This window comes from Oncorhynchus clarkii, chromosome 4 (assembly GCF_045791955.1).
Source record: "Oncorhynchus clarkii lewisi isolate Uvic-CL-2024 chromosome 4, UVic_Ocla_1.0, whole genome shotgun sequence".
NCBI classification, from domain to species: domain Eukaryota; kingdom Metazoa; phylum Chordata; class Actinopteri; order Salmoniformes; family Salmonidae; genus Oncorhynchus; species Oncorhynchus clarkii.
The window spans coordinates 362,274-389,627 of NC_092150.1; the positions used below are offsets into that span (position 1 = coordinate 362,274).

Genomic DNA, 27,354 nt, shown 5'->3' on the forward strand with positions numbered 1-27,354 from the left:
CAAGTCAAAGTCCAGACCTGAATCCAATCGAGAATCTGTGGAAAGAACTGAAAACTGCTGTTCACAAATGCTCTCCATCCAACCTCACTGAGCTCGAGCTGTTTTGCAAGGAGGAATGGGAAAAAATTTCAGTCTCTCGATGTGCAAAACTGATAGAGACATACCCCAAGCGACTTACAGCTGTAATCGTAGCAACTTAAGGGTAACTTAAGGTAACTTAAGGTAACTTAAGGGGGCTGAATAATTTTGCACGCCCAATTTTTCAGTTTTTGATTTGTTAAAAAAGTTTGAAATATCCAATAAATGTCGTTCCACTTCATGGTTGTGTCCCACTTGTTGTTGATTCTTCACAAAAAATACAGTTTTATATCTTTATGTTTGATGCCTGAAATGTGGCAAAAGGTCACAAAGTTCAAGGGGGCTGAATACTTTCGCAAGGCACTGTATATTATATCACTCAAATATCCAATTAATGGTGGTCAATATTGAGAGATATCGTGAGGCTACCCTGACGTAGCTGAAATTACATGATCAATTGATGTTTAATGATCATTAAAAACATGCAGATACTTGCTGTATAACTCTGATAGAGCTAAATGTGCTAAATTGTTTTGCATGGAATAGTCTGAAATGTGTAGATCTGACTATGCTCTTCAAGAGGTGATGATATTACAACCAAATAGTTAACATTCAAATAACAATCCCTTGCAAACGGCACGCAGTTGTCAATGGTTTTAGTGGACCTTGCTCCCTCAGCAGGCAAATCGAACGCTCTGCACCTTATTGAGACATTTTGTTGATAACGACCTTTAAGGCCTCAGACTGAGAATGTCCCAGTGTTCTAACTCTCTCAGCCAATAAGAAGACACTGCTGCCGCTCACACTGTATTGTTACTGCCAGACGAAACTGGACCAAACCGGGCTGAACTGGACCAGACCAAACAAGACCACACCAGACAGAGCCAGCTCCCCTCCCCCAGAAGACACAGGGCCAATCTAAAATGGCACCCTATTCCCTATCAGGCTCTGGCCAAAATAACTACACTATATAGGGGAATAGGGTGCCATCTACTCCCAGTAGACCCTCTATTTAGTATTTAGATCAACAGTAATAACAGAGCTATGCTTGTAGATTTATTATATTACAACTGTGACATTTTGATAATATGAAAATCATTACTTTTGTTCATAAGAAAAAAATCTATTAAAAAAAAAACATTTTTGTTATGAGTTTTCTCTTGTCAACAACCAAGGTCCAGTACTGGTATAGCTTTTGAATATATCTGACAACCAGTGTTGGGGAAACTACTCTACTAAATGTGGTTTACCAAACTACCAATTATGCCACACTAGAAGAAGTAGCTACACTAAAGCTACCCTTAAGAAAAATATTGTTTACTTAACTGAAGTTACTTTGAAAAAGCAGTTCACTATATACAAACTACTTTGTGAAAATGTATCATATGAAATATCGTAGACTACAAATTATAAGAATGGATCACTCTGGAGTCAGAATGTGTAATTCAGCCGATAAACAAAAATGATGTTTAAAGTGAAAATAAGGAACGTCTGATGCCAAAACAGAAAGGAAATTATCGCCTCCTTCACCCATATTTTCCTTTCTTTTTACAGAAAAAGTAGTGGGTAACCCTACACCACTACATGGAAAAAAATATGTTAACTACTGGTAACACCAGCAATATTTTTTTACTTAGTCCAACTACGACCAAGCTACTGGAAAATGTAGTCATATTATTCGCTGAATTACATAGTTCCACACTCCCAACACTGTTGACAACTGCCTTTTAAAAGAGAACAAGTATAGTTCATCCTGACACCTTCCATGTCTTCCAAATGTTGCTAAACGGGAGGTGAGGGAACACTGACATTTTAAAGAGTGTTTTTGATGTATTTGTGTCTCTTTTACTGTAAATGTAATGTGTAAAGTCACCACATAGACAAGTCAAACACCGCTGGCGCTCCAGGTCCAGATCTCCCGGTAAGAGTCCACCCCCTGGTGGACTACAGCGTAACTGTCACCGCATTACAGTTACCGTGGAGACCACTCAACAAAGCTTGTCTAGTTGTTTTGGTTGGAGAGCTTGGCTAGCTAGAGGATAAATACTAGCCAGTTACCTAGCTAACTTACAATAAGTACACAAACATAACAAGCATCTGCACCACCATGGCTCACGTTAGGACATACAGACCAGACGTCCGTGTTGGAAACTGGAGGGAGGACGTTACATTGGAGGAGGTGAGTGTCTCCAGAAGAGCACAGTTGCTACGGGCATGGCTAGCTAATTAAATGATGATGCCAGAGAAGCCGGTGTTGGAAGGATATATTGGCACGGGTATATATATTGGCACAATGTGAAGTTGGCGTTAAAGCAATATTAGTTGGTGCTTAGATATTCGACATACTACTTATTATTATTATTATTATTATTATTATTCCAGCGCCTCCTACAGCCTTTATGCTAGAAACGCCATTCTAACTTCAGAAGGTGCGGAATGGTTTCGATCGAGTTGCTTGTATACCACTTTTTGATGCGTGGTATAGGTTTTATGATGCGTGGTAAAGGTTTTATGTGTGCTATAGGTTTTATGATGTGTGCTATAGGTTTTATGATGTGTGGTATAGGTTTTATGATGTGTGCTATAGGTTTTATGATGTGTGCTATAGGTTTTATGATGTGTGGTATAGGTTTTATGATGTGTGCTATAGGTTTTATGATGTGTGCTATAGGTTTTATGATGTGTGGTATAGGTTTTATGATGTGTGGTATAGGTTTTATGATGTGTGGTATAGGTTTTATGATGCGTGGTATAGGTTTTATGATGTGTGCTATAGGTTTTATGATGTGTGGTATAGGTTTTATGATGTGTGGTATAGGTTTTATGATGTGTGGTATAGGTTTTATGATGTGTGCTATAGGTTTTATGATGTGTGCTATAGGTTTTATGATGTGTGGTATAGGTTTTATGATGTGTGGTATAGGTTTTATGATGTGTGGTATAGGTTTTATGATGTGTGGTATAGGTTTTATGATGTGTGGTATAGGTTTTATGATGTGTGGTATAGGTTTTATGATGTGTGCTATAGGTTTTATGATGTGTGCTATAGGTTTTATGATGTGTGGTATAGGTTTTATGATGTGTGGTATAGGTTTTATGATGTGTGGTATAGGTTTTATGATGTGTGGTAAAGGTTTGATGATGTGTGGTATAGGTTTTATGATGTGTGGTATAGGTTTTATGATGTGTGGTATAGGTTTTATGATGTGTGGTATAGGTTTTATGATGTGTGGTATAGGTTTTATGATGTGTGGTATAGGTTTTATGATGTGTGGTATAGGTTTTATGATGTGTGGTAAATGTTTTATGATGTGTGGTATAGGTTTTATGATGTGTGGTAAATGTTTTATGATGTGTGGTATAGGTTTTATGATGCTGGTATAGGTTTTATGATGTGTGCTATAGGTTTTATGATGCTGGTATAGGTTTTATGATGTGTGGTAAATGTTTGATGCATGGTATAGGTTTTATGATGTGTGGTATAGGTTTTATGATGTGTGGTATAGGTTTTATGATGTGTGGTATAGGTTTTATGATGCATGGTATAGGTTTTATGATGCGTGGTATAGGTTTTATGATGCTGGTATAGGTTTTATGATGTGTGGTATAGGTTTTATGATGTGTGGTATAGGTTTTATGATGTGTGGTATAGGTTTTATGATGTGTGGTATAGGTTTTATGATGTGTGGTATAGGTTTTATGATGTGTGGTATAGGTTTTATGATGTGTGGTATAGGTTTTATGATGTGTGGTATAGGTTTTATGATGTGTGGTATAGGTTTTATGATGTGTGGTATAGGTTTTATGATGTGTGGTATAGGTTTTATGATGTGTGGTATAGGTTTTATGATGTGTGGTATAGGTTTTATGATGTGTGGTATAGGTTTTATGATGTGTGGTATAGGTTTTATGATGCTGGTATAGGTTTTATGATGTGTGCTATAGGTTTTATGATGCTGGTATAGGTTTTATGATGTGTGCTATAGGTTTTATGATGTGTGGTATAGGTTTTATGATGTGTGGTATAGGTTTTATGATGTGTGCTATAGGTTTTATGATGTGTGGTATAGGTTTTATGATGTGTGGTATAGGTTTTATGATGTGTGGTAAATGTTTTATGATGTGTGGTATAGGTTTTATGATGTGTGGTAAATGTTTTATGATGTGTGGTATAGGTTTTATGATGTGTGCTATAGGTTTTATGATGCGTGGTAAAGGTTTTATGATGTGTGGTATAGGTTTTATGATGTGTGGTATAGGTTTTATGATGTGTGCTATAGGTTTTATGATGTGTGCTATAGGTTTTATGATGTGTGGTAAATGTTTTATGATGTGTGGTATAGGTTTTATGATGTGTGGTAAATGTTTTATGATGTGTGGTATAGGTTTTATGATGTGTGGTAAATGTTTTATGATGTGTGCTATAGGTTTTATGATGTGTGCTATAGGTTTTATGATGTGTGCTATAGGTTTTATGATGTGTGCTATAGGTTTTATGATGTGTGCTATAGGTTTTATGATGTGTGGTATAGGTTTTATGATGTGTGCTATAGGTTTTATGATGTGTGGTAAATGTTTTATGATGTGTGCTATAGGTTTTATGATGTGTGCTATAGGTTTTATGATGTGTGCTATAGGTTTTATGATGTGTGCTATAGGTTTTATGATGTGTGGTATAGGTTTTATGATGTGTGGTAAATGTTTTATGATGTGTGGTATAGGTTTTATGATGTGTGCTATAGGTTTTATGATGTGTGGTATAGGTTTTATGATGTGTGGTATAGGTTTTATGATGTGTGGTATAGGTTTTATGATGTGTGGTATAGGTTTTATGATGTGTGGTATAGGTTTTATGATGTGTGGTATAGGTTTTATGATGTGTGGTATAGGTTTTATGATGTGTGGTATAGGTTTTATGATGTGTGCTATAGGTTTTATGATGTGTGCTATAGGTTTTATGATGTGTGCTATAGGTTTTATGATGTGTGGTATAGGTTTTATGCGTGGTATAGGTTTTATGATGTGTGGTATAGGTTTTATGATGTGTGGTATAGGTTTTATGATGTGTGGTATAGGTTTTATGATGTGTGGTATAGGTTTTATGATGTGTGCTATAGGTTTTATGATGTGTGCTATAGGTTTTATGATGTGTGCTATAGGTTTTATGATGTGTGGTATAGGTTTTATGCGTGGTATAGGTTTTATGATGTGTGGTATAGGTTTTATGATGTGTGGTATAGGTTTTATGATGTGTGGTATAGGTTTTATGATGTGTGCTATAGGTTTTATGATGTGTGCTATAGGTTTTATGATGCTGGTATAGGTTTTATGATGTGTGGTATAGGTTTTATGATGTGTGCTATAGGTTTTATGATGCTGGTATAGGTTTTATGATGCGTGGTATAGGTTTTATGATGTGTGGTATAGGTTTTATGATGTGTGGTAAATGTTTTATGATGTGTGGTATAGGTTTTATGATGTGTGGTAAATGTTTTATGATGTGTGGTATAGGTTTTATGATGTGTGGTAAATGTTTTATGATGTGTGCTATAGGTTTTATGATGTGTGCTATAGGTTTTATGATGTGTGGTATAGGTTTTATGATGTGTGCTATAGGTTTTATGATGTGTGGTAAATGTTTTATGATGTGTGCTATAGGTTTTATGATGTGTGGTAAATGTTTTATGATGTGTGGTATAGGTTTTATGCGTGGTATAGGTTTTATGATGTGTGCTATAGGTTTTATGATGTGTGGTATAGGTTTTATGATGTGTGGTATAGGTTTTATGATGTGTGGTATAGGTTTTATGATGCATGGTATAGGTTTTATGCGTGGTATAGGTTTTATGATGTGTGGTATAGGTTTTATGATGTGTGCTATAGGTTTTATGATGTGTGGTATAGGTTTTATGATGTGTGGTATAGGTTTTATGATGTGTGGTATAGGTTTTATGATGTGTGCTATAGGTTTTATGATGTGTGCTATAGGTTTTATGATGTGTGGTATAGGTTTTATGATGTGTGGTATAGGTTTTATGATGTGTGGTATAGGTTTTATGCGTGGTATAGGTTTTATGATGTGTGGTATAGGTTTTATGATGTGTGGTATAGGTTTTATGATGTGTGGTATAGGTTTTATGATGTGTGGTATAGGTTTTATGATGTGTGGTATAGGTTTTATGCGTGGTATAGGTTTTATGATGTGTGGTATAGGTTTTATGCGTGGTATAGGTTTTATGATGTGTGGTATAGGTTTTATGATGTGTGGTATAGGTTTTATGATGCATGGTATAGGTTTTATGATGTGTGCTATAGGTTTTATGATGTGTGGTATAGGTTTTATGATGTGTGGTATAGGTTTTATGATGTGTGGTATAGGTTTTATGATGTGTGCTATAGGTTTTATGATGTGTGGTAAATGTTTTATGATGTGTGCTATAGGTTTTATGATGTGTGGTAAATGTTTTATGATGTGTGCTATAGGTTTTATGATGTGTGGTATAGGTTTTATGATGTGTGGTATAGGTTTTATGATGTGTGCTATAGGTTTTATGATGTGTGCTATAGGTTTTATGATGTGTGGTATAGGTTTTATGATGTGTGCTATAGGTTTTATGATGTGTGGTAAATGTTTTATGATGTGTGCTATAGGTTTTATGATGTGTGGTAAATGTTTTATGATGTGTGCTATAGGTTTTATGATGTGTGGTATAGGTTTTATGCGTGGTATAGGTTTTATGATGTGTGGTATAGGTTTTATGATGTGTGCTATAGGTTTTATGATGTGTGCTATAGGTTTTATGATGTGTGGTATAGGTTTTATGATGTGTGCTATAGGTTTTATGATGTGTGCTATAGGTTTTATGATGTGTGCTATAGGTTTTATGATGTGTGGTATAGGTTTTATGATGTGTGCTATAGGTTTTATGATGTGTGGTAAATGTTTTATGATGTGTGCTATAGGTTTTATGATGTGTGGTAAATGTTTTATGATGTGTGCTATAGGTTTTATGATGTGTGGTATAGGTTTTATGCGTGGTATAGGTTTTATGATGTGTGGTATAGGTTTTATGATGTGTGGTATAGGTTTTATGCGTGGTATAGGTTTTATGATGTGTGGTATAGGTTTTATGATGTGTGGTATAGGTTTTATGATGTGTGCTATAGGTTTTATGATGTGTGGTATAGGTTTTATGATGTGTGGTATAGGTTTTATGATGTGTGGTATAGGTTTTATGATGTGTGGTAAATGTTTTATGATGTGTGGTATAGGTTTTATGATGTGTGGTATAGGTTTTATGATGTGTGCTATAGGTTTTATGATGTGTGCTATAGGTTTTATGATGTGTGGTAAATGTTTTATGATGTGTGCTATAGGTTTTATGATGTGTGGTAAATGTTTTATGATGTGTGCTATAGGTTTTATGATGTGTGGTATAGGTTTTATGTGTGGTATAGGTTTTATGCGTGGTATAGGTTTTATGATGTGTGCTATAGGTTTTATGATGTGTGGTATAGGTTTTATGATGTGTGGTATAGGTTTTATGATGTGTGGTATAGGTTTTATGATGTGTGGTATAGGTTTTATGATGTGTGGTATAGGTTTTATGCGTGGTATAGGTTTTATGATGTGTGGTATAGGTTTTATGATGTGTGGTATAGGTTTTATGATGTGTGGTATAGGTTTTATGATGTGTGGTATAGGTTTTATGATGTGTGCTATAGGTTTTATGCGTGGTATAGGTTTTATGATGTGTGGTATAGGTTTTATGATGTGTGGTATAGGTTTTATGATGTGTGGTATAGGTTTTATGATGTGTGCTATAGGTTTTATGATGTGTGGTATAGGTTTTATGATGTGTGCTATAGGTTTTATGATGTGTGGTATAGGTTTTATGATGTGTGCTATAGGTTTTATGATGTGTGCTATAGGTTTTATGCGTGGTATAGGTTTTATGATGTGTGCTATAGGTTTTATGATGTGTGGTATAGGTTTTATGATGTGTGGTATAGGTTTTATGATGTGTGCTATAGGTTTTATGATGTGTGGTATAGGTTTTATGATGTGTGCTATAGGTTTTATGATGTGTGCTATAGGTTTTATGATGTGTGGTATAGGTTTTATGATGTGTGCTATAGGTTTTATGATGTGTGGTATAGGTTTTATGATGTGTGCTATAGGTTTTATGATGTGTGCTATAGGTTTTATGATGTGTGGTAAAGGTTTGATGCATGGTATAGGTTTTATGATGTGTGGTATAGGTTTTATGATGTGTGGTATAGGTTTTATGATGTGTGGTATAGGTTTTATGCGTGGTATAGGTTTTATGATGTGTGCTATAGGTTTTATGATGTGTGGTATAGGTTTTATGATGTGTGCTATAGGTTTTATGATGTGTGGTATAGGTTTTATGCGTGGTAAAGGTTTGATGCATGGTATAGGTTTTATGATGTGTGGTATAGGTTTTATGATGCGTGGTATAGGTTTGATGCATGGTATAGGTTTTATGATGTGTGGTATAGGTTTTATGATGTGTGCTATAGGTTTTATGATGTGTGGTAAAGGTTTTATGATGTGTGCTATAGGTTTTATGATGCTGGTATAGGTTTTATGATGTGTGGTATAGGTTTTATGATGTGTGGTATAGGTTTTATGATGTGTGGTATAGGTTTTATGCGTGGTATAGGTTTTATGATGTGTGGTATAGGTTTTATGATGTGTGGTATAGGTTTTATGATGTGTGCTATAGGTTTTATGATGCGTGGTATAGGTTTTATGATGCATGGTATAGGTTTTATGCGTGGTATAGGTTTTATGATGTGTGCTATAGGTTTTATGATGTGTGGTATAGGTTTTATGCGTGGTATAGGTTTTATGATGTGTGCTATAGGTTTTATGATGTGTGGTATAGGTTTTATGATGTGTGGTATAGGTTTTATGATGTGTGGTATAGGTTTTATGATGTGTGCTATAGGTTTTATGATGCGTGGTATAGGTTTTATGATGTGTGGTATAGGTTTTATGATGCGTGGTATAGGTTTTATGATGTGTGCTATAGGTTTTATGATGTGTGGTATAGGTTTTATGATGTGTGGTATAGGTTTTATGATGTGTGGTATAGGTTTTATGATGTGTGCTATAGGTTTTATGATGCGTGGTATAGGTTTTATGATGCGTGGTATAGGTTTTATGATGTGTGGTATAGGTTTTATGATGTGTGGTATAGGTTTTATGATGTGTGGTATAGGTTTTATGCGTGGTATAGGTTTTATGATGTGTGGTATAGGTTTTATGATGCGTGGTATAGGTTTGATGCATGGTATAGGTTTTATGATGCGTGGTAAAGGTTTGATGCATGGTATAGGTTTTATGATGTGTGGTATAGGTTTTATGCGTGGTATAGGTTTTATGATGTGTGGTATAGGTTTTATGCGTGGTATAGGTTTTATGATGTGTGGTATAGGTTTTATGCGTGGTATAGGTTTTATGATGTGTGGTATAGGTTTTATGATGTGTGGTATAGGTTTTATGCGTGGTATAGGTTTTATGATGTGTGGTATAGGTTTTATGCGTGGTATAGGTTTTATGATGTGTGGTATAGGTTTTATGATGTGTGGTATAGGTTTTATGCGTGGTATAGGTTTTATGATGCATGGTATAGGTTTTATGATGTGTGGTATAGGTTTTATGCGTGGTATAGGTTTTATGATGTGTGGTATAGGTTTTATGCGTGGTATAGGTTTTATGATGCATGGTATAGGTTTTATGATGCGTGGTAAAGGTTTGATGCATGGTATAGGTTTTATGATGTGTGGTATAGGTTTTATGCGTGGTATAGGTTTTATGATGTGTGGTATAGGTTTTATGCGTGGTATAGGTTTTATGATGTGTGGTATAGGTTTTATGATGTGTGGTATAGGTTTTATGCGTGGTATAGGTTTTATGCGTGGTATAGGTTTTATGATGTGTGGTATAGGTTTTATGATGCGTGGTATAGGTTTTATGATGCTGGTATAGGTTTTATGATGTGTGGTATAGGTTTTATGATGTGTGGTATAGGTTTTATGATGTGTGCTATAGGTTTTATGATGTGTGCTATAGGTTTTATGATGTGTGGTATAGGTTTTATGATGTGTGGTATAGGTTTTATGATGTGTGGTATAGGTTTTATGATGTGTGGTATAGGTTTTATGATGCGTGGTATAGGTTTTATGATGTGTGGTATAGGTTTTATGATGTGTGGTATAGGTTTTATGATGCGTGGTAAAGGTTTGATGCATGGTATAGGTTTTATGATGTGTGGTATAGGTTTTATGATGCGTGGTATAGGTTTTATGATGTGTGGTATAGGTTTTATGATGTGTGCTATAGGTTTTATGATGTGTGCTATAGGTTTTATGATGTGTGGTATAGGTTTTATGATGTGTGGTATAGGTTTTATGATGTGTGCTATAGGTTTTATGATGCATGGTATAGGTTTTATGATGTGTGGTATAGGTTTTATTATGTGTGGTATAGGTTTTATGATGTGTGGTATAGGTTTTATGATGTGTGGTATAGGTTTTATGATGTGTGGTATAGGTTTTATGATGTGTGGTATAGGTTTTATGATGTGTGCTATAGGTTTTATGTGTGGTATAGGTTTTATGATGTGTGGTATAGGTTTTATGATGTGTGGTATAGGTTTTATGATGTGTGGTATAGGTTTTATGATGTGTGGTATAGGTTTTATGATGTGTGGTATAGGTTTTATGATGTGTGGTATAGGTTTTATGATGTGTGGTATAGGTTTTATTATGCGTGGTATAGGTTTTATGCGTGCTATAGGTTTTATGATGTGTGGTATAGGTTTTATTATGTGTGGTAAAGGTTTGATGCATGGTATAGGTTTTATGATGTGTGGTATAGGTTTTATGATGTGTGGTATAGGTTTTATGATGCATGGTATAGGTTTTATGATGTGTGCTATAGGTTTTATGATGTGTGCTATAGGTTTTATGATGTGTGGTATAGGTTTTATGATGTGTGCTATAGGTTTTATGTGTGCTATAGGTTTTATGATGTGTGGTATAGGTTTTATGATGTGTGCTATAGGTTTTATGATGTGTGGTATAGGTTTTATGATGTGTGGTATAGGTTTTATGATGTGTGGTATAGGTTTTATGATGTGTGCTATAGGTTTTATGTGTGGTATAGGTTTTATGATGCGTGGTATAGGTTTTATGATGCTGGTATAGGTTTTATGATGCTGGTATAGGTTTTATGATGCTGGTATAGGTTTTATGATGCTGGTATAGGTTTTATGATGTGTGGTATAGGTTTTATGATGTGTGGTATAGGTTTTATGATGTGTGCTATAGGTTTTATGATGTGTGGTATAGGTTTTATGATGTGTGGTATAGGTTTTATGATGTGTGCTATAGGTTTTATGATGTGTGGTATAGGTTTTATGATGTGTGCTATAGGTTTTATGATGTGTGCTATAGGTTTTATGATGTGTGGTATAGGTTTTATGATGTGTGCTATAGATTTTATGATGTGTGGTATAGGTTTTATGATGTGTGGTATAGGTTTTATGATGTGTGGTATAGGTTTTATGATGTGTGGTATAGGTTTTATGATGTGTGCTATAGGTTTTATGATGTGTGGTATAGGTTTTATGATGTGTGCTATAGGTTTTATGATGTGTGGTAAATGTTTTATGATGTGTGGTATAGGTTTTATGATGTGTGCTATAGGTTTTATGATGTGTGGTAAATGTTTTATGATGTGTGCTATAGGTTTTATGATGTGTGCTATAGGTTTTATGATGTGTGGTATAGGTTTTATGATGTGTGCTATAGGTTTTATGATGTGTGCTATAGGTTTTATGATGTGTGGTATAGGTTTTATGATGTGTGCTATAGGTTTTATGATGTGTGGTATAGGTTTTATGATGTGTGGTATAGGTTTTATGATGTGTGCTATAGGTTTTATGATGTGTGGTATAGGTTTTATGATGTGTGCTATAGGTTTTATGATGTGTGCTATAGGTTTTATGATGTGTGCTATAGGTTTTATGATGTGTGGTAAATGTTTTATGTCTGCTGTAGGTTTTATGGAATCCATTTTGTTGCCCCCCCCCCATCCGCTTTCATGGCATTTCATTAAGATTCTAAGGCTTCCTATTGTGACATCACTTCCAACCGTCATTTTCTCATGCAACTTTTGACCCAAATCAGCTAATTATTCCTAATTTGCAACCACTTAGACAAAATATTCCAAGCTTACCAGCTTCGTATACTTCTCTGCTACTCAAATCTGGCGTTTGGACCAAACTTAACATTCGGATCAATATTTACAGCAATTGTAAGTAACCACATCAACATTTTCTGTAACATTTTTGCAAACAACGTCAATTTTGACCACTACCACGAAAAGTTAGTGTATGGGCTATTCGTCTACGGAATCAAGATATTCAATACGGAACTTATGGTACAGTTGTTTTTGTAACTGCATTACCACATGTTTTTCAAACTTTCCCAAACAGCTGCCGTTTTGACCACAACCACATACAACAATCTGACAGCAACCACACAACTGCTTACCATATCTAGTGACAACAACCACACAATTACATACCACAACCACACATTTGACTATTGACCATATCCAAACTACCGACCACAACTTCTGACTAAATCAAATGAATTTCGATGGTATTTAAAAATGACATTTTTACACTTCTTTCACTTTCACAAACAAACGTATAAAGAGCTTTAGCTAGCTCCACCAACTTTCATTACAACTTACAACTTTACTTGTAAAGAGCTTTAGCTAGCTCCACCAACTTTCATTACAACTTACAACTTTACTTGTAAAGAGCTTTAGCTAGCTCCACCAACTTTCATTACAACTTACAACTTTACTTGTAAAGAGCTTTAGCTAGCTCCACCGACTTTCATTACAACTTACAACTTTACTTGTAAAGAGCTTTAGCTAGCTCCACCGACTTTCATTACAACTTACAACTTTACTTGTAAAGAGCTTTAGCTAGCTCCACCAACTTTCATTACAACTTACAACTTTACTTGTAAAGAGCTTTAGCTAGCTCCACCGACTTTCATTACAACTTACAACTTTACTTGTAAAGAGCTTTAGCTAGCTCCACCAACTTTCATTACAACTTACAACTTTACTTGTAAAGTTACCGTCTAGTTTTTATACAATATTATTTTTGTTTGGGGACTTCACTGATGTCTCTGTCCTTGGCGCGCACACACACACACGCACGCACGCACACACACTGTCACGCCCTGACCATAGTTTACTTTGTATTTTCTATGTTTTGATTGGTCAGGGTGTGATCTGAGTGGGCATTCTATGTTTCATGTCTTGTTTGTCTATTTCTATGTTCAGCCTGATATGGTTCTCAGTCAGAGGCAGGTGTTCGTCATTGTCTCTGATTGGGAACCATATTTAGGTAGCCTGGGTTTCACTGTGTGTTTGTGGGTGATTGTTCCTGTCTATGTGTTTTTTCACCAGATAGGCTGTTTAGGTTTTTCGTTACGTTTTGTTTTTGTAGTATTGTATTGGAGATTCGTGTTTCGTATTATTAATAAACATGGATCGTAAACCACACGCTGCATTTTGGTCCGACTCTCCTTCTCAACAAGAAAACCGTTACAGAATCACCCACCACCAACGGACCAAGCAGCGTGTCAACAGGCAGGAGCAGCGCGAGGAGAAGCGCAATAAGGATTTCTGGACATGGGAGGAAATCCTCGACGGGAGAGGACCCTGGGCTAAACCAGGGGAGTGTAGCCGCACTAAGGTGCAGCGGGAGAAGAAACAACAGGAACAGCCCAAGGAGGAGTACAGTATGGAGTATACTACTTGGGAGGAGATCGACAGGTGGGCGGCCGACCCAGGGAGAGTGCCGGAGCCCGCCTGGGATTCGCTGGAGCAGTGCGAGGAGGGTTACCGTAGAATGGAGGCGGTGAAAGCAGAGAGGCGCTGGTATGAGAAGGCAGCACAGCGACGCGGATGGAAGCCTGAGAGGCAGCCCCAAAAATTTCTTGGGGGGGGGCTAACAGGGAGTATGGCTATGCCAGGTAGGAGACCTGAGCAGACTCCCTGTGCTTACCGGGGGGCTAGAGAGACCGGACAGGCACCGTGTTATGCAGTGGTGCGCACGGTGTCTCCAGTGCGGGTGCATAGCCCGGTGCGGTATATTCCAGCTCCGCGTGTCTGCCGGGCTAGATTGAGCGTCGAGCCTAATGCCATGAAGCCGGCTCTACGCAGCTGGTCCCCAGTGCGTCTCCTTGGGCCGGCTTACATGGCACCAGCCTTGCGCTCGGTGTCTCCGGTTCGCCTGCATAGCCCAGTGCGGGCTATTCCACCTCGCCGCACTGGCAGGGCGACCGTGAGCATTCAACCAGGTAAGGTTGGGCAGGCTCGGTGCTCAAGAGCTCCAGTGCGCCTGCACGGTCCGGTTTTTCCAGTACCACCTCCACACCCCAGCCCTCCGGTAGCAGCTCCCCGCACCAGGCTTCCTGTGCGTGTCCTTGGCCCAGTACCACCAGTGCCAGTACCACGCATCAGGCCTACAGTGCGCCTCGCCTGTCCAGCGCTGTCGGAGCCCTCCTCCTCTCCAGCGCTGTCGGAGTCTCCCGCCTGTTTAGCGCTGTCAGAGCTTTCCGCCTCTACAGCGCTGCCGGAGTCTCCCGCCTGTTCAGAACTGCCAGTCTGCATAGAGCTGTCAGTCTGCAAGGAGCTGCCAGTCTGCATAGAGCTGCCAGTCTGCAAGGAGCTGCCAGTCTGCAAGGAGCTGCCAGTCTGCAAGGAGCTGCCAGTCTGCATGGAGCTGCCAGTCTGCATAGAGCTGCCAGTCTGCATGGAGCTGCCAGTCTGCAAGGAGCCGCCAGAGCTGCCTGTCTGCAGGATGCCGCCAAAGCTGCCAGTCTGCAAGGAGCCGCCAGAGCTGCCAGTCTGCAAGGAGCCGCCAGAGCTGCCAGTTAGCATGGAGCAGCCAGGGCCGCCAGTCAGCATGGAGCAGCCAGGGCCGCCAGTCAGCATGGAGCAGCCAGGGCCGCCAGTCAGCATGGAGCAGCCAGGGCCGCCAGTCAGCATGGAGCAGCCAGTCAGCATGGAGCAGCCAGTCAGCATGGAGCAGCCAGAGCAGCCAGTCAGCATGGAGCAGCCAGAGCTGCCAGTCAGCATGGAGCAGCCAGTCAGCATGGAGCAGCCAGAGCTGCCAGTCAGCATGGAGCAGCCAGTCAGCATGGAGCAGCCAGAGCTACCAGTCATCATGGAGCAGCCAGTCAGCATGGAGCAGCCAGAGCTGCCAGTCGTCCAGACTCTTCCAGATCTGCCAGTCGTCCAGACTCTTCCAGATCTGCCAGTCGTCCAGACTCTTCCAGATCTGCCAGTCGTCCAGACTCTTCCAGATCTGCCAGTCGTCCAGACTCTTCCAGATCTGCCAGTCGACCAGACTCTTCCAGATCTGCCAGTCGACCAGACTCTTCCAGATCTGCCAGTCGACCAGACTCTTCCAGATCTGCCAGTCGTCCAGACTCTTCCAGATCTGCCAGTCGTCCAGACTCTTCCAGATCTGCCAGTCGACCAGACTCTTCCAGATCTGCCAGTCGACCAGACTCTTCCAGATCTGCCAGTCGACCAGATTCTCCCAGATCCGCCAGTCGACCAGATTCTCCCAGATCCGCCAGTCGACCAGATTCTCCCAGATCCGCCAGTCGACCAGATTCTCCCAGATCCGCCAGTCGACCAGATTCTCCCAGATCCGCCAGTCGACCAGATTCTCCCAGATCTGCTAGTCGACCAGGATCTGCTGAAACCGCCAGCCAGCCAGGTTCTGGTAGTTTCTACTACCTGCCTGGGCTTCCTCTCAGTGCTGAGCTTCTTCTCAGTGCTGAGCTTCCTCTCAGTGCTGAGCTACCCATCTGTCCCGAGTTACCTCTGTCCCGAGCTGTCCCTCTGTCCCATGTTATCATTGTGGTGGGTAACCTATTTAGGGACGTTTAGGAGGGGGATTAAAACTGTCATGGAGTGGGGTCCACGTCCAGCGCCAGAGCCGCCACCGCGGACAGATGCCCACCCAGACCCTCCCCTATAGGTTCAGGTTTTGCGGCCGGAGTCCGCACCTTGGGGGGGGGGTACTGTCACGCCCTGACCATAGTTTACTTTGTATTTTCTATGTTTTGATTGGTCAGGGTGTGATCTGAGTGGGCATTCTATGTTTCATGTCTTGTTTGTCTATTTCTATGTTCAGCCTGATATGGTTCTCAGTCAGAGGCAGGTGTTCGTCATTGTCTCTGATTGGGAACCATATTTAGGTAGCCTGGGTTTCACTGTGTGTTTGTGGGTGATTGTTCCTGTCTATGTGTTTTTTCACCAGATAGGCTGTTTAGGTTTTTCGTTACGTTTTGTTTTTGTAGTATTGTATTGGAGATTCGTGTTTCGTATTATTAATAAACATGGATCGTAAACCACACGCTGCATTTTGGTCCGACTCTCCTTCTCAACAAGAAAACCGTTACACACACACACACACACACACACACACACACACACACACACACACTGAGCTGTGTCTCTCCACACACACACACACACACACACACTGAGCTGTGTCTCTCCACACAGGACACACTGAAGGACTTCTTGGATAGGAAGGAGAGGGGAGAGCTGATGGTGCAGAAAACTGGGTTCCTCAAACAAAACATCCTCAAACAGGTCAGAGTATCTTAAATAAGACATCAGTCAGTCTTATACCCCCCGTCCCCGTCCCACGTCCCCACTTGTCTTTTCCTACTAGCTGACATTTCTGAAAGCTACTTTATTGAGGACAAATGTACTTACTATGACTGAGATATGTAGTTGTTCCATCTAGATGAATGCATTAATCTGTATCACTCTGGATAAGTTTCTGCTAAATAACTCAAATGTAATGTAATGTGTGTGTGTGTGTGTGTGTGTGTGTGTGTGTGTGTGTGTAGGTTAGCCTGTCTGTTTCTGTGGGAGGTGCAGTGTGTTTTGGTGATGTTGTGATGCTGGTGAATGTGTGCGGAGACAACAGCTGCTCAGTCAGCATCTACGCTGACCTGACCAACCTGGGGGAGGGGCCTAGTCCAGGTACACACACGCGTGCCATAACTCTATCCCTGAGGGAAAGTCACTAAGCCAGAAGTAATATTTAGGATTTTCAAAAGACAAGCTTCATCCATGTCACCAATGTGGATACTGTCCAATGATAGTGATGATGATGATGATAGTAGTAATAGTGATGACAGTGATGATGATAGTGGTGATAGTGATGATGGTGATAGTGGTGATAGTGATGATGATGATGATGATAGTGGTAATGATGATAGTGATGATGATGATAGTGGTGATAGTGATGATGATGATAGTGGTGATAGTGATGATGATAGTGATGATGATGATAGTGGTGATGATGATGATGATGATAGTGATGATGATGATAGTGGTGATAGTGATGATGGTGATAGTGGTGATAGTGATGATGATGATGATGATGATGATAGTGGTAATGATGATAGTGATGATGATGATAGTGGTGATAGTGATGATGATGATAGTGGTGATAGTGATGATGATAGTGATGATGATGATAGTGGTGATGATGATGATGATGATAGTGATGATGATGATAGTGGTGATAGTGATGATGATGATAGTGATGATGATGATAGTGATGATGATGATGATGATAGTGGTGATAGTGATGATGATGATAGTGGTGATAGTGATAATGATGATAGTGGTGATGATGATGATGATGATGATAGTGATGATGATGATGATAGTGGTGATAGTGATGATGATAGTGATGGTGATGATGATGATAGTGGTGATAGTGGTGATGATGATGATGATGATAGTGGTGATGATGATAGTGGTGATAGTGGTGATGATGATGATGATAGTGATGATGATGATAGTGATGCTGGTGATAGTGGTGATGATGATGATGATGATGATGATGATGTTGATGATAGTGATGATGATGATGATGATGATAGTGGTGATAGTGATGGTGATGATAGTGGCAACGATGATGACCGTGTTGATAGTGATGATGATGATAGTGATGATGAATATGATGATGATGATAGTGGTGATAGTGATGATGATGGTGGTGATGATGATGATAGTGATGACGATAGTGATGATAGGGATAATGATAGTGATGCTGATGATGGTGATAGTGATGATATTGATAGTGATGATTGTGATGATGACCATGATAGTGATGATGCTAGTGATGACAGTATTGATAGCAGTGATGACAGCGATGATAGCAATGATGATAGTGATGCTGATGATATTGATAGTGATGATAATGATGATAGCAATGATGATAGTGACAATGATGATAGTGACGATAGTGACGATGATGGTGATGATGATGATAGTGGTGATGACAGTGACGATGATGATGATGATGATGATAGTGGTGATGATGATGATAGTGATGATGATGATGATGATAGTGGTGATAGTGATGGTGATGATAGTGGCGACGATGATGACCGTGTTGATAGTGATGATGATGATAGTGATGATGAATATGATGGTGATGATGATGATGATGATAGTGGTGATAGTGATGATGATGGTGATGATAGTGGTGATGATGATGATAGTGATGGCGATAGTGATGATAGGGATAATGATAGTGATGCTGATGATGGTGATAGTGATGATATTGATAGTGATGATTGTGATGATGACCATGATAGTGATGATGCTAGTGATGACAGTATTGATAGCAGTGATGACAGCGATGATAGCAATGATGATAGTGATGCTGATGATATTGATAGTGATGATAATGATGATAGCAATGATAGCAATGATGATAGTGACAATGATGATAGTGACGATAGTGACGATGATGGTGATGATGATGATGATAGTGGTGATGACAGTGACGATGATGATGATGATAATGATGGTGATGATGATGATAATATAAACCCTGTTTGTCTCTTTAGCCATTCAGGCTCCCTGTGGGGTCAGTGGGGGGAGGAGTCTGCAGCCATGCACACGCAACGCATTCATCATCAGCAGGTACACACACACACACACACACACACACACACACACACACACACACACACACACACACACACACACACACACACACACACACACACATACACACACAGGAATAGGTGTTTTTTAACATTGCGGTGTGTGTCCAGTGTGGATGGCAGTGCAGAGGGAGAGCCTCTGCGCTATAATCAGAGTTTCGCCCTCAGAACAACTAGTGGCTTTGCTGGAGGGGTGAGTTCCAGAGACACACACACATAAACATCTAACACTATACATATTAGACCTCTATAAGAAAAATACATGAACCTAACCGTAACCCATAGAACTACATTATATACCTCTATAATATAATACATAACCCCAACCCATAGAACTACATTATATACCTCTATAATATAATACATAACCCCAATCCATAGAACTACATTATATACCTCTATAATATAATACATAACCCCAATCCATAGAACTACATTATATACCTCTATAATATAATACATAACCCCAATCCATAGAACTACATTATATACCTCTATAATATAATACATAACCCCAACCCATAGAACTACATTATATACCTCTATAATATAATACATAACCCCAACCCATAGAACTACATTATATACCTCTATAATATAATACATAACCCCAATCCATAGAACTACATTATATACCTCTATAATATAATACATAACCCCAATCCATAGAACTACATTATATACCTCTATAATATAATACATAACCCCAATCCATAGAACTACATTATATACCTCTATAATATAATACATAACCCCAACCCATAGAACTACATTATATACCTCTATAATATAATACATAACCCCAATCCATAGAACTACATTATATACCTCTATAATATAATACATAACCCCAATCCATAGAACTACATTATATACCTCTATAATATAATACATAACCCCAATCCATAGAACTACATTATATACCTCTATAATATAATACATAACCCCAATCCATAGAACTACATTATATACCTCTATAATATAATACATAACCCCAATCCATAGAACTACATTATATACCTCTATAATATAATACATAACCCCAATCCATAGAACTACATTATATACCTCTATAATATAATACATAACCCCAATCCATAGAACTACATATTGTACCTCTATAATATAATACATAACCCCAATCCATAGAACTACATATTGTACCTCTATAATATAATGTATACATTTAACCTAACCCATAGAATTACATATTAGAACTCTAATATACAATTAGAACTCTAATATACAGTACATACATTTAAATTATCTTTAATATGATCTCTGTGGGAGAGTACCCCTAACCTCTAACAGACATGTACCCCTGACCCCTAACAGGCATGTATTCCTGACCCCTAACCCCTAACAGACATGTATTCCTGACCCCTAACCCCTTACAGACATGTATCCCTGACCCCTAACCCCTTACAGACATGTATCCCTGACCCCTAACAGACATGTAACCCTGACCCTTAACCCCTAACAGACATGTAACCCTAACCCTAACCGACATGTATCCCTGACCCCTGACAGACATGTCTCCCTGACCCCTAACAGACTTGTACCCCTGACCCCTAACAGGCATGTATTCCTGACCCCTAACCCCTAACAGACATGTAACCCTGACCCCTAACCCCTTACAGACATGTATCCCTGACCCCTAACCCCTTACAGACATGTATCCCTGACCCCTAACAGACATGTAACCCTGACCCTTAACCCCTAACAGACATGTAACCCTAACCCTAACCGACATGTATCCCTGACCCCTTACAGACATGTAACCCTGACCCCTAACATACATGTATCCCTGACCACAAACAGACATGTATCCCTGACCCCTGACCCCAAACAGACATGTATCCCTGACCCCTAACCCTAACCGACATGTATCCCTGACCCCTAACAGACATGTATCCCTGACCCCTAACAGACATGTAACCCTGACCCCTAACCCTAACCGACATGTATCCCTGACCCCTAACCCTAACCGACATGTAACCCTGACCCCTAACCCTAACCGACATGTATCCCTGACCCCTAACCCTTAAAATACATGTTTGTCTGACCCCTAACCCTAACAAACTCGTACCATGGAACTAGAGAAAGCACCAGCTTTAATACTATGCTTACTGAATGTGTGTGTGTGTTTTACAGTTGTATCTGACGAGTGACCACAAGACCTTCCAGAAGGTGATTGCTTTTTTTTTCATTGAAGGACTGACCCTTAACAGACATGTATCCCTGACCCTTAACAGACATGTATCCCTGACCCTTAACAGACATGTATCCCTGACCCTTAACAGACATGGATCTCTGACCCCTAACAGACATGTATCCCTGACCCCTGACAGACATGTATCCCTGACCCTTAACAGACATGGATCTCTGACCCCTAACAGACATGTATCCCTGACCCCTAACAGACATGTATCCCTGACCCTTAACAGACATGGATCTCTGACCCCTAACAGACATGTATCCCTGACCCCTGACAGACATGTATCCCTGACCCTTAACAGACATGGATCTCTGACCCCTAACAGACATGTATCCCCGACCCCTAACAGATATGTATCCCTGACCCCTGACAGACATGTATCCCTGACCCCTGACCCCTAACAGACATGGATCTCTGACCCCTAACAGACATGGATCCCTGACCCCTGACAGACATGTATCCCCGACCCCTAACAGACATGTATCCCCGACCCCTGACAGACATGTATCCCCGACCACTGACAGACATGTATCCCCGACCCCTGACAGACATGTATCCCTGACCCCTAACAGACATGGATCTCTGACCCCTAACAGACATGTATCCCCGACCCCTAACAGACATGTATCTCTGACCCCTAACAGACATGTATCCCCGACCCCTGACAGACATGTATCCCTGACCCCTGACAGACATGTATCCCTGACCCCTGACCCCTAACAGACATGTATCCCTGACCCCTGACAGACATGTATCTCTGACCCCTAACAGACATGTATCTCCGACCCCTGACAGACATGTATCCCCGACCCCTGACAGACATGTATCCCTGACCCCTGACAGACATGTATCCCTGACCCCTGACCCCTAACAGACATGTATCCCTGACCCCTAACAGACATGTATCTCTGACCCCTAACAGACATGTATCCCTGACCCCTGACAGACATGTATCCCTGACCCCTGACAGACATGTCTCCCTGACCCCTAACAGACTTGTATCCCTGACCCCTAACAGACATGTATCCCTGACCCCTAACAGACTTGTATCCCGGACCCCTGACCCCCAACAGACATGTATCCCTGACCCCTGACATACATGTATCCCTGACCCTTAACAGACATGTGTCTCTGACCCCTAACAGACATGTATCTCCGACCCCTGACAGACATGTATCCCCGACCCCTGACAGACATGTATCCCAGACCCCTGACAGACATGTATCCCTGACCCCTGACCCCTAACAGACATGTATCCCTGACCCCTAACAGACATGTATCTCTGACCCCTAACAGACATGTATCCCTGACCCCTAACAGACATGTATCTCTGACCCCTAACAGACATGTATCCCCGACCCCTAACAGACATGTATCCCTGACCCCTAACAGACATGTATCCCTGACCCCTAACAGACATGTAACTCTTTCTTTCATTGAAGGACTGCTTCATTCATGTCTCCTGGATTGTGTTCAGGCATTCTTCACTTAATCTTCATTTTTTTCTTACTTTATTTTTATCTCAGTTTTCTTTCTTATCGTTTCTGTGAGGTATATTTTAGCTAGGTTATGAAATATGCTTTGCTGTGATTTGAAGTGTGCCAAGAAGTCCCGCCTCCAGGAAGTGATCATGGAGCATCAGGCTAACTTCCTGTCCTGGTGGAAGGTTCTACACAATGACCCTCAGGAAAGACTGGAGCATGAGGGGCTGCCTGTTCCTGTACGTAAAGAAAACAACACACACACACAGTTCTGTTATCAGTAGACCAGTTTATACCTTGTGGTAGCATGGGGTATTTGTGATCCGATCAACATTATCCAATCACTATCTGATCAACATTTGACGTGTCTACCCTTTGTTGTAAAATGTGTCCCTTTTCTGTCTACTGTGTCCACCTTGTGACCAGACTTCCTGGTCCCTCTCTATATGCAAATCATTTGACAGATATTCTTTGAAAATATGATTTTTTTTATTTAAGACACTTATTGATGCTATATGTCAATGGTGCCACCTGTCAATGATTTGAGGGCACTATAATGATGGTTTGACCATCCAGATCTGTTTACACTTGTTAGATTTCCAGACACAATGGGCCCCTGTCTACCTCCAGGTGCGGTCAGGAACTTCTGATCTGTCTCTCTACAGGCCAACAGTAAAGTTATGTAAATCTGTGTCTCTACAGGCCAACAGTAAAGTGATGTAACTCTGTGTCTCTCTACAGGCCAACAGTAAAGTGATGTAACTCTGTGTCTCTACAGGCCAACAGTAAAGTGCTCATCTCCCACTGCAAGACCAACCAGGCTCTGGCTGTTCTAGGACAACACATCCTGTGGTAAAACTTTACTTGACATTTCACATTAGAGAACCCTGTAAAGTTACACAGGATAGAATCAGCAGTAGTCTATGTTGTATTTTGTAGTAGTAATAGCACTACTAGTATCTAATATTAAACATATTCCTGCAGGACTCTGTATGGTAAAGAATGTAGTAGTATTAGTAGTGGTAGTAGCGTAGTAATAGTATATAATGCAGGACTCCATTTGGTAAAGAATATGAGGTGACAGTAGTAGTAGTAGTATTAGTTATATAGTGTATTATTTCAACATAACTCCATATGGTAAATAATATGAGGTGAAAACAGTACTACTACTAGTAGTAGTAATATTAGTAGTTAGTGTATTATTTCAACATAACTCCATATGGTAAAGAATATGAAGCGGTAGTAGTATAGTAGTTACATTGTGTATTTTGTTTTTACAAAACTCCATTTGGTAAAGAATATGAGGTGACAGTAGTAGTATTAGTTATATAGTGTATTATTTCATCAGAACTCCATATGAGGGATAGTAGTAGTAGTAAGTATGGTAGCATTTTTTTTATTTAACCTTTATTTAACTAGGCAAGTCAGTTAAGAACAAATTCTTATTTACAATGACGGCCTACACCGGCCAAACCTGGGCCAATTGTGCGCCAGCCACCCTATGGGACTCCCAATCACGGCCGATTGTGATACAGCCTGGATTCGAACCAGGGTGTCTGTAGTGACGTCTCAAGCACTGAGATGTAGTGCCTTAGAACACTTTGCCACTCGGGAGCCCAACCCTAGTAGTTGTAGTTGTAGTATTATTAAATCTAATCTAATCAAATCAAATGTATTTATATAGCCCTTCGTACATCAGCTGATATCTCAAAGTGCTGTACAGAAACCCAACCTAAAACCTAAAACAGCAAGCAATGCAGGTGTAGTTGTAGTTGTAGCTAGTAGTACTACAGTTGTATTATTGTTTATTATTGCACCTAACAGGAGTCCATATGGTAAAGAATATGAGGTGAGAATAGTGTTGTAGTAGTAGCTAGTAGTACTACAGTTGTAATATTGTTTATTATTGTACCTAACAGGAGTCCATATGGTAAAGAATATGAGGTGACAATAGTGTTGTAGTAGTAGCTAGTAGTACTACAGTTGTAATATTGTGTATTAATGTGTCTAGCATAACTATGTATGGAAAAGAATACGAGGTGGCAGTAGTAGTGTGGTAGTAGCTAGTAGTACTACAGTAGTAATATATTGTGTCTAACAGGACTCTGTATGGTAAAGAATATAAGGTGGCAGTAGTAGTAGTAGTCTAGTTTTACTGTAGTAGTAGTAGTAGTTTTACTATAGTAGTAGCAGTATCTAGTAGTATAATTAGTAGTATTAGTATTTTATTAGTAGAATTAGTGTTGTAGTAGCAGTAGTAAAAGCAGTATTATAGTAGTAATATTGTGTATTATTGTGTCTAACAGGACTCCGTATGGTAAAGATTACACTGGTAGTAGTAGCAGTAATAGTAGTAGTATTTTTGTAGTAGTAGTAAGTAGTAGTACTACAGTAGTAATATTGTGGATTATTGTGGCTAACAGGGCTCCATATGGTAAAGAATACGAGACAGCAGTAGTAGTAGTAGTAATCCCTAAAATGGCGCCGGAGAAGAAGGCAGATGTTTTACATGCCCCCAACCTATAGTGTTTTTTTGTTCATTTATCTGCGTTGTTTTTTACTTATTTTGTACATAATGTTGCCGCTACCGTCTCTTATGACCGAAAATAACTTCTGGGCATCAGGACTGCAATTACTCACCACGGACTTCCTTTAACGAGTCTGACGGGGACAACGCGTACTATATACTGCTTTCTCAGGAACAGGCCCAGATCCCCGTGATTTGCGTGAAGAGAAGGCGGAGAAAAAGAGGACCTACGTGGAAGATTAAACTACCAAGGTACTTTCTTGTATACTGGAGCCTCAGAATGGAATGAGTTGCCTCTGCCAATAAAAACAACGTTCTCTCTGGACAGCTTTAAAAGTAAAGTAAAAAATATGTTTGATGTCTTCTATGCCCATATAAATAACCCCTATGATGTAACTGGAATGACGAGATAGATGTTCTTGTTTTATTATTTCACTGCCATACTGTGTTCGATCTTGTCTCAAGAGGACCACAATGGAAAAAAGTCCCAGACTTTATTGTGTGTTATCCTCAATGATTTTATTCATTCATCATTCATTATTCATGTATGGCTTTTAAGTTTAATGTGTGCTTGTTTTTTAAAATGGTTGAATTAATAAACTAAACAGGTCATTCAAAACTGTATCTTATCCTTCACGGAGTCGTGGCTGAACAACGACACTATCAACATACAGCTGGCTGGTTATACGCCACATCGGCAGGATAGAACAGCGGCGGCGGACTATGTATTTTTGTAAACAACAGCTGGTGCACGATATCTAAGGAAGTCTCAAGGTTTTGCTCGCCTGAGGAAGACTATCTCATGATAAGCTGTAGACCACACTGTCATCGGTGGAAAGAGAGGACCAAAGCGCAGCGTGGTAAGTGTTCATCTTTCTTTAATGAAACTGAACACTTCAAAATACAAAACAACAAAGTGAAAACCGAAACAGTTCTATCTGGTGCAGACACACAAAGACTGAAAATAACCACCCACAAAACACAAAGGAAAACAGGCTACCTAAATATGGTTCTCAATCAGGGACAACGATAGACAGCTGCCTCTGATTGAGAACCATATCAGCCAAACACAGAAATAGAAAATATAGAAAAACTAACATAGACTGCCCACCCCAACTCACACCCTGACCATACTTAATAAAGTCCAAACAAAGGAATAAAGGTCAGAACGTGACAGTACCCCCCCCCCCCCCCCCAAAGGTGCGGACTCCGGCCGCAAAACCTGAACCTATAGGGGAGGGTCTGAGTGGGCGTTTGTCCGTGGTGGCGGCTCTGGCGCGGCACTTCACCACAGTTTTTGTCCGCCTCCTCCACCGCCCCTGTGGCCTCTTATGAGCGGCGACCCTCGCCGCCGACCTCGGACTGGGGACCCTCAGCACAGGTCCCGAATGGACGGGAGATTCCGGCAGCACCGGACAGACGGGAGACTCCGGAGTGAAGGACGGCTCTGGCAGCTCCTTGCTGGCTCACGGCTCTGGCAGCTCCTGGCTGGCTGACGGCTCTGGCAGCTCCTGGCTGGCTGACGGCTCCGGCAGCTCCTGGCTGGCTGACGGCTCTGGCAGCTCCTGGCTGGCTGACGGCTCTGGCAGCTCCTGGCTGGCTGACGGCTCTGGCAGCTCCTGGCTGACTGGCCTCTCAGGACAGACTGGTGGCTCTGGCGGCTCTGGCAGCTCAGGACAGACTGGCGGCTCTGGCGGCTCAGGACAGACTGGCGGCTCTGGCGGCTCAGGACAGACTGGCGGCTCAGGACAGACGGGAGGCTCTGGCGGCTCTGGCAGCTCAGGACAGACTGGCGGCTCTGGCGGCTCAGGACAGACGGGAGGCTGTGGCGGCTCAGGACAGACGGGAGACTGTGGCGGCTCAGGACAGACGGGAGACTGTGGCGGCTCAGGACAGACGGGAGACTGTGGCGGCTCAGGACAGACGGGAGA

General features: G+C 40.5%; 1 protein-coding gene across 1 annotated transcript in view; it reads left to right on the plus strand.

Moving 5' to 3' along the window:
* The first annotated feature begins 2,116 nt into the window (after positions 1-2,116).
* The window catches only part of LOC139407520 (cilia and flagella associated protein 161), a 30,688-nt gene continuing 5,450 nt past the window's right edge, over positions 2,117-27,354 (plus strand). Inside the window, exons 1-8 of the mRNA XM_071151321.1 lie at positions 2,117-2,257; positions 16,724-16,813; positions 17,077-17,212; positions 19,099-19,174; positions 19,309-19,390; positions 21,352-21,387; positions 23,013-23,135; positions 23,675-23,748. Coding sequence (XP_071007422.1) covers positions 2,186-2,257; positions 16,724-16,813; positions 17,077-17,212; positions 19,099-19,174; positions 19,309-19,390; positions 21,352-21,387; positions 23,013-23,135; positions 23,675-23,748 — 689 coding nt within the window. The 5' untranslated portion in view covers positions 2,117-2,185. The remainder of the gene's footprint in view (positions 2,258-16,723; positions 16,814-17,076; positions 17,213-19,098; positions 19,175-19,308; positions 19,391-21,351; positions 21,388-23,012; positions 23,136-23,674; positions 23,749-27,354) is intronic.